Source organism: Parus major, chromosome 3, assembly GCF_001522545.3.
Source record: "Parus major isolate Abel chromosome 3, Parus_major1.1, whole genome shotgun sequence".
In the NCBI taxonomy this organism is placed as follows: Eukaryota; Metazoa; Chordata; class Aves; order Passeriformes; family Paridae; genus Parus; species Parus major.
This window is the reverse complement of record NC_031770.1, coordinates 9,467,983-9,476,696: the sequence shown is the minus strand read 5'-3', so window position 1 is coordinate 9,476,696 and position 8,714 is coordinate 9,467,983. Positions and strand designations below refer to the sequence as shown.

The 8,714-nt window shown below is 45.1% G+C and overlaps 1 protein-coding gene across 4 annotated transcripts in view; it reads right to left on the bottom strand.

The window, feature by feature from the left end:
• Positions 1–331: 331 nt before the first annotated feature.
• Positions 332–8,714, bottom strand: part of SERTAD2 (SERTA domain containing 2) — a 74,831-nt gene continuing 66,448 nt past the window's right edge. For 3 of the 4 annotated variants that reach the window (XM_015622948.2, XM_015622947.3, XM_015622946.3), the window contains one exon: positions 332–1,746. In XM_015622948.2, coding sequence (XP_015478434.1) covers positions 798–1,742 — 945 coding nt within the window. In that variant the 5' untranslated portion in view covers positions 1,743–1,746 and the 3' untranslated portion in view covers positions 332–797. Of the gene's footprint in view, positions 1,747–6,530; positions 7,393–8,714 lie in introns of those variants that run through there. The other variant, XM_015622951.3, reaches the window with a different exon arrangement.

Here is an 8,714-nt window from a genome sequence, read left to right as displayed (position 1 = left end):
CTTGTACATCTGAATTATGCAGGAACTATGTGAGCAAATCCTATCAAAATAGCTATTTTTTTTGTGTGTATAAACAGCATTTGTTTTTAGAAAAAACAATACCATAAACTGCAGAATCTGTACAAAAATATAAAATAAATTTGGGCAGCAGTTTCTAAACAGCCATGTAAATGCAACACTTAAAGAGGAGCAGGTTAATGCCTCCAAAAGGCTGAATTGCTAAAGTCAACCTATACAGGGCTAAAATGGTATTGAGATTATCTAAATAATAAAATTTTTTTACCTCTTGCAATAAAACTTATAGAAAAAATAGACAAGTATGCACATGCAATTTACAGCTTTCCCCAACATAATCCTTGTGCTTAGCTTTTACCTTTTTTTTTTCCTTTTTTCTTTCTTCTTTTTTTTTTCCTTTTTTTTTTTCTTTTTTTTTTTTTTTTTTTTTTTTTTTTTTTTTTTCCTTTTTTTTTTTTTTTTGTAATAACATAACATTGTCTACAATACATATTCTTTCCTATACCAGGATATTCGGTCTTCCTTGAGGAACCACTTTAAAAAAAATACATTAGAAGTGGTCATACATGGATGAAGGCACTCCAACTCTGCTCGAAGCAAAAACTAGTGTGATCCTTTTCTTTTCAAAAAAGGCAAGCAAGGATGCATGCACAGTGCTGTGAATCGGGGCTGGGAGGGACTATGGAAATACTACCGAGTGTATATACTGGTACTTAAAATAAAATTAAAAAAAAAAATTCCAACAAAAGGAAAAAAAAAGTTGCTATATTTCTAATATTTTTTTAAGACCCAACAAGCACCTCCATGATGTGATCCAGTTCTGTGAGATCCATTTTGAAAGGCTGATTTGGAGTTACTGGTTGACTGCTGTACGGAGCGAGAGTCTTTAGGAGCTCATCTGCTGAGACAGGAGCCATTTTTGAGGCAGCCCCCGTGGCAGACGTGCAGGGGTCAAAATCATACATGGACGTATCAATGTCAGCGAACAGAATGTCATCCAGGGTCAAGTCTGTGAGGAAACCTGTGGAAGCTGTTATCTCAAAGTTGCCAGGCAGGGGGTCCATGAGTTTGGGCTCAGCCGTTCTGCTCTCCGGGAGGCCCTCGGGCTTGTGAATGTTGGACTCGCTGGGCTGGGCTTTAGAGTCGTCGGCTGCTGATTCAGCTGCTACTGCCTCTGCGGAGGTAGGTGCTGGACAAAGCTCCTCGATTTCGTCCAAGGCTGAGGAGAAGCTGTCCTTTACTGGTTGGAGAGCAGGAGGTGGCGGCTTCGTCGGACCATCGTGCTGGACAGCCGGGGAAGTGCAAAAAGTGTCGTCCTCGAGCAGAGAGGCCGGGGTGAGGCAGGACTCCAGGGGCATAGTGCTTACCAAGTCGGCGGGGAGCAGGGGGGGCGAGGCCAGGTGGCTGAACGCCGGCTGCGCCTCGCGGAAGTTGTCGCTGAGAGGGTCGGCAGGCTGCGAAGCGGCCACAAACATGGGCCTCAAGCTGCCTTCTTGTTTGAGTTCTTCCTGGATCCGCCTCAACATGTTGTTAATTAAAACTGTCTTTTGCAAGCTTGGCTCGGTTAATGGCCTGTGGTTATAAAGTTTCATAAGGGAAATGTTGAAGATAGTCTGACGCTGTAAGGTGTAAGACACCTTAGAGGGACCATCAGTGGGAGACACCACTTTGCCTTCCAACCCATCTTCATGCTCGTCAAACTTCCGCTTTCCTCCTTTCCCCAACATATATCTGCAAGGGAAGAGAGGAGACTGATGAAGGCAGCAAAGCAGGTGCACATCTGTCCCCACCAACAGCTCGGCCTTGGCCCACGGCAGCGTGACGAGCAAGCAGCAGCCACCCTAAGGCAGGGCTCTGGTCCATCCCTGTTTAGGCATGGCTGTGCTGGTAAATGCCAAGCAGGAATTCAGACAACATCTATAATACTCATGACCTGGCATGCTTGGCAGCAAATTCCCTCTTCCTTACATTGAGCAAATACCTGTCCATAGGAGCACAAGCCACAGGCTCTGTACTGAACGTTTCCTTACATTCCCTGACTGAGGCAGTGCTATGCCTGGGAATACAAATGTAAAGCACCGAGGTTCTCACAATGAATTTCCTCTTTTTCACAGGGGAAGGGAAGTGAGGCTCAGGCAATTGTGTGTTGAGAGAAACCTCCCCAGTGAGGTTGGGAGATCCAGACCTTTGGTGCACCAGGATATAGACATATGGGTTTATTTAGCTGATCACCTAAGGACTAAACTATCATCGCAGGAAATGCAGTTATTATTCTCAGAATTAGATAAATTACAGATGAAGAAGAAGATCTGTCAAGTCTTTTAGTCTAATCCCCAAGACCACTCCGCACTACACTCTGCTGCTGGTCAGATGGCAGATTTTGAAGGAAACAAAGGGGATTTTATCAAACTCTCCCCGCTTTATAAATAATTTCTGAGCTAAGATTAAGTGAAGCAGTTTAGTCCCCAGTGCCATCTCTTCCAGGATGTTTCAGAGCACCTGGAAATGCTCCTCTACACAGCACAGTCCCAACCTCATTTTGTCACCATTACTTTTGTGACACTGAGATTCCCCCACAAACACAGAGGAATGAAGGAGTCACTGAGCTGTGACAGTAGCACGACCTAACGTTATGCCATCTCATTTTCCCAGGTAGAGTGGTGAGGTGCTGGAGCTCTAACCTGCTCACTCTTTCAATATGATCACAAGCAGTTCCCTGTTCATTCCTGTATCCCTCCCTCCGTTTAACAAATTCTTCTGGCATGAAGAATTCTGCCTTTTTTAAAGAGGGGGGAAAGAAAGAGGGGGAAAAAAAAGTGGAAGAGGCTTTCTAGCCACAGGTATTCAGAAAGGAGCTGCAACAGCCATTAAGATTTTCACCCCAAACCTGACCCTTCTCACATTATGCAGCTATCATATGGGAGACAAAATTTGCCTTCCTTACTTGAGTACAATTCCCAGTCCTCCTAGTGGGGTTAGTACCTGCAAAACGACTGCAACTAGGCAGGTCTAACACAGTTTGATGATCACACACCAGTTCAGCAGACAGACAACGTAGTTAAACATCACCAAAAAATGACTGACAAACATTTAAGAGCAAAGAAATCCTTGGAAAGCAGAAGAGGGGGCAGAAGAAGTCAGGGTTTCAGTGCTACAAGAAAGCATTTTCTTGGTGGTAAGTCCAAAACCAGATTGGGTGAAGTGAGCCTCTTCTGGTTAAAAGTAAGTCCCAAGTCCAGATAATTTTCTAGCATATTATGCAATTAATAAAAGAAAGGCGGGGGGAGGGAGCAGGCTGAGCAGAGCTGAGGAACAGGTAGGCTGCCATCCAAGCTCCTTGGCCAGCTACCAGCAATTCCTGCGCCTGGAATCTCGGGTGAACAAAACCTCTGAAATTTAGCACTACTGCCGAAGTCTGGTTTTTCTCTGCTCCCTAGTGTCACTTCCATGGACTGCTCCAGAGCTGTGCACATGGGTTTGGGGTGCGAGCGGGGGGCTTTGCTATTGCAGTGTTCACAGTAGACACATTTCCTTTCCCTTCAGACAGATAAGAGCAAGAAAGGGAGGATCAGGCTAGCAAGAATTAAAAACCCTGCCCAATTCCAGCACGTTTTTAAAGCAGCAAGGGGTTAGGAGGAGAGTTAGCAGCTTTTCGTCCCTTCCTGTTATCTCCTCCCCCTGAAAAAAGACAGACTCTGTCCTAAAGACATACCAGCGCTCCTTCCACAGTGCTCTATTTAAAGAAGACATTTTTAAATGGCTTGGGGACCAGAAGAGTTTGAAGTTTGTCAGCCTCTGCCAGGAATGTATAAAAACATTCACTGCACAAAGCAAACCTTTTCCCCCATGATAAAGAAAACAGCCCAGGCTCCGTTCCCTGTGCTCAGTTATTCATCATTGCCAGGTGACGCTGCCAAGCATTTCCACTGGGCCCATTTCCACCCAAAACTGAGGTGCTGGTAGCGAACACATTTTTAAAGCTGATCAGTAAGAACTATGGGATCATCACTAAGTAAATACTATGATAACCTCACTACGTCATTTTCCAGGAAGCTCAGAGATGATTCAAGATTTCCTGTATGTGCGACCGTCAAGCTTTTGCATCTCACTCGATCTTCACATAGCTTGATTCAGAGCTTGCCCTTTTAAAAGACAGAACAGATCAGGCAACTCCAAATCTCACCTACTGGCTTTTCAGCACAGCTTTCAGTTTCCTTTTTCCCCACTAATACTCTCTGAAGAGGGTTTAACCCCTAAAACACCGAAGTAGGATGTCAGCCTAAGCACGGGGGGTTTATTCCACCAAGGAGAGGGCTCAAATAGGCACTGCTAGACTCTCAGCTTTATAAAGTTTTATTTTATCCCCTTCTCCTCTGGCGTGCCAACAGGAATTGTAAAGAATGTTTTCCTCCAGGTTCCATAAATCACTTCATTCATGCCAAGCGAAGCAAGGAGGTGATATCTTTTTAGACCAGCTGATAAGAGTTGGTAAAACCAGACATGCTTGGGGGCTTGAAAGTCTTTCTCTGGCTCTTCATAAAGGAATTTCATAGTTTCTGACCACTGAAGCTTAAGACAATGTTGCCTGCTTGTTCTTTACAGCTCAAGCCATCTCTACCCTCCTTCAACCAACTCGTTTCATGCCTGCATTACAGGGATAAGTATTGTATGTCTTAAGACACTGAATAACATTTTTTTTTAAAAAAAAAGAACACTGTACAATACCAGCATTTGATCTGAATCAGTTCTGTTCATCTCAAAAACTTTGCTCCTAGCCTTTCCAGCCAAACCTGCTGCTGGAAAAACAGAAATTCCAAACTTAAAAGATCAGCTTGACCAAAGATCCCTACAAAATGAGACAAACACCTTTCCAGGTGTCAAAAGAGAGTTGTCCATCCAAATAATACAGCTGTGACAGGGGCAGCCAGACCAACACCAACCCACCCAAATGTGGCACTGCACAGGCAGAGATAAAGGGTAACGCGCATGGAAGGTCTTTCATGCATCTATTTTGGCCGAGCAGCAACCTCAGCCAGATGTATTTCTGCTGCATTTTCACCCATTTGCTGAGCATAATTTTGAGTCTGGGTGTTAAGAGTTGAGACTGGACATCACTTTGTTGTTGTTGTAATAAAGGGTGTTGCAGGTTTTGGCCTGCCAGTGAGTTTTCAATGTTTCTTAGGTATGTGGAACCAGAAAGCTGAAGAAAGACAATGGAAAATCTGCACCTTTCTGGGGGTTGGGGCAGAGGGAGTTACTTGGAGATCTTCCCCAATATTATCTACCAGTCGGCTCCAGCTCTGGAAGACCTAGAACCAAAAGCTAAACCATTGTTGCTGAGAAAGATTCTACTTGCTTTTTTGCCCATTTAGGGCGATCACACGCGCCTCAGCGCCAGAGAAACCCTAGCATTGTTTGGGAGTTGTCTTTTCTTAATTGAAAAACAAAAGTAGTATATTTTTTTTTTTTCTCATTTGCTGTCATTTAGCTTTCTTTTATTGGCTCTGCATGCTCTTCAGACAGAACTGGAAAAAAATGCAGTTGGGGCTCAGTGGAAGAGATAATCAGCCTGGAGCGGATGGTTCTCTGGAGTCAACCCTCATCGATTAAACACAGAAGAGCTTGTGCAGTGCCTGTGTCTCTGAGCCCACTTAGCAATGAATCCTTTGCTCTCTGGAGGACAGAGGTGTGTGTAGATTGTGAGAGGAGCACTGTGTTTATTGACTGTGCTTCGGACACTTCGACACCGCCAGACTATTTCTGAAGTCTTGAATAATCGGTGTTTCGGCATAGAAAAGTACCAGACAAGTAAAAACTGAGAGGAAAAGTGACTTTTCTCACCCAATAATAATAAATAACCTTTAGTTTTAATTCATGAGGACTTTTAACAATTAGGTTTAAAATACCTCTCAAGACTGAAGGTTCATCTTGGAAATCAATTCTACAATCCACTAGGCCCTCCCTGCTCATTGAGACAGACAGAAGGGGGGAAAAAAAGGAGGAGGAATTGAACCCCAAGAGGAACAGCGGAAAAAAGTTTTGAAGAAATCACATCTCCACTCACGGATTTACGCCATCCCCTCAGTCAATCTAGAGGATGAACAGCTTATTAGAGTTGAGGTTACTTTTAGAACAAACACCACATTGCTCAAAAAGGTAAAAGCATCAAATCCCTGAGTCCACAGGCAACCATTCCTCTCCAGGCAGCCGAACACCGAAACACAGGTGTGAACCACAGGGGCTTGTGCAAGAAGAGGAGTTTAAAGCAGGACCAGTTACTTTCTGAAATCTCAGGTAATTAAAACTACAGGGGGGTAAAATAGGAGAGAAAAAGAAAAAGGCAACCTGGGGGAATTAAAATAAAATGCTACTTCACACATGTGCATGAAAAAGCCCAACAAAACCCCACAACACAAAAGCTCCCCATAAGAGCCCCCCAAAGTGCAATGAGAGCACTGAATTTATACACTTCATTCCCCTAAGTTTCACAAACCTCAGATGTAAGTGATCCTCACCAGGTTTTCTTGGAGAACCTATCCAGCGAATTATGTAAGTGCTTTCTCTGTCACTTCTGGCATATGAAATATAATTTTCCTCTCCTCCATCCTTCACTCCTCATCCTTGAGGGTTCCATTGGTTGTATCCTGGCCCAACGGCAGTCAATGGGTGTTTTGTTACTGACTTCAGCAGAATCAGGATTTGGCACAGATAGCTGTAGGACCAAAATAAAAAGGCCTTTTATGCCAACTGGGTTCAACTGGCAAGACAAGGGCCAGATCCTCTGAGCTAACAGAGGCAGGTTGAGCTGCTGTGAGGTATTTTAGTGCTGCTGGACCCAACCTGAGGGACCACCTGAACTTGTAACCAGTCTCCACAGCTTCAAAGTATCTGTCCCTTAGAGCTACAAAGGCAAAGCAGTAAACTTCTCTCTCCTTATCCGTTTCCACATCCTCAAGGCCACAGCAGAGAAAGAGAGTGGTCACATCTGTAGAAGACCCCTTGGGGCAGGACCATGGGCTCACTCACTACAGAACGATGCTCCTTGGCCTGGAGGATCCTGGCAAAGCACAGCAAACCTGCCCCAGCAGGTGGAAGCACAGACATCTGAGAGCACTGGCACCCTCCTCCCATTCAAAGTGACAAAGGAAAAGCAGAGGGGAAGGCCGGTATAAACCTGGCAGCTTCTCCTAGCCTCGCTCAAAACAAGGGGGAAAGCTGAACAGCCCAGGTGTTGAGGTTTAACTACAGGGCTGGAGCGAATAAGCAGCATGGACTTTCAGAGACAACAGCCAGAGCTTGATGGAAATCGCCCCTCCTTGGGGATTTCATCTGCTGACACCAGTGTTTAAAGCCTGGCACGGCAGCATCCCCGGGAGCTGGGACAGCCTGTTCCATGCAGAGCTGCACGGCCACGCTCCCTGTGCTGCAGCTGGCCTGCAGGGTGTGAACCGACCAGTAGGGACGGGGGAGTGTTCTTTTTTTATTTATTTTATTTTTTTTTCCCCACAAGGCTGCTTTCTCTGGATCTGAGGCACTTTTTACATGTTGGAGTGTATTGCATCCATGTTGCCTGGATAAAGAGGACTCCTGACAACGCTGCCTGGTAAGAATTGTGTCTCATGTCACGTGTGGGTTAGGAAACAAATCCCACAACCCCCAAAGAGAGGTAGAGGGAATGGAGCTGTGCAGGGGTTTCTGCCCTCTCCAGAGCCAGTGCTCAGACATTCCGTATTTACAAGGTTTGTTTTCCCTGACACATTTTACATTAATTCTGGCTGCCCTTTTTTATATTTTTTTTTTAACTGAGTGAGGTTTAATAAGCACTTACAAAACTCTCCTTTAGAGAATATTAAAAAAATTGGCCTCCTGGGCAGCTCTCTGCTTCCAGAGAGTACAGGGGATTGTTTTTATGTTTGCAAGTCTTCACTGCAAGGCTGTCAGTGCCAGCAGTAACTGTAAGTGGCAGGTATTTCTCACACACATTTTACAGGGACCTAACTCTTCCCCATCTCCTGTGGTGGATGGGTAAACCTCAGCTCTTCCAGAAGAAACAGAGAAGCAAGTAAAGCTCCACAGAACCCCACTCCTGCGTTTAGCAAGAAAGGCAGCTTCTCTCCCCCTACAGAAACACAGCCTTTGCCCCCTGCTTTAGTCATTTCACACAGAGTGAAGAGTGAGTCAAGAGCAGGGAGCAGGCTGAGTGACAGGGGTCTTTTCTCCTCTCCAGTTAAAATCAAAATAAGAAGGAAAATCATATGTGGGTGACTGTTAGAGGATAATCTAAGCAGAAGTTAGTTAGGGACTGTGCAAGGAAACCTCTGGCAAACAGGAGACAACAGAGGAAGCTCAGACTCTCCTTTGAGAAGCATCAGAAGTCGTGCAGGTCTCACAGGGTTTGCCTTTGATACTCGGAGCCTGGAGTCCCCAGATCCCCAAAGGAGTGTCCATGTTAATCAGAAAGTAAGGTGAAGCCTTCCCTAGCAAATAAGCAATGCAATTATAAAGCCAGTCAATAGTGTAACGCCAGCCAACGTGTTCCAGCGATATTTTGAAACTGTAATCTGATCCTACTGTTTCCATCCTCGTGCCTTGCCTGCTCTCCCTTGTTGCATACTGTACTATTTGAGGCCCAGAGGGCAAAGCAAGCTCTTGCTGTTTGTTCATGATCAGAAACTGCATTTGGAGCGAGAGCTCTGCGT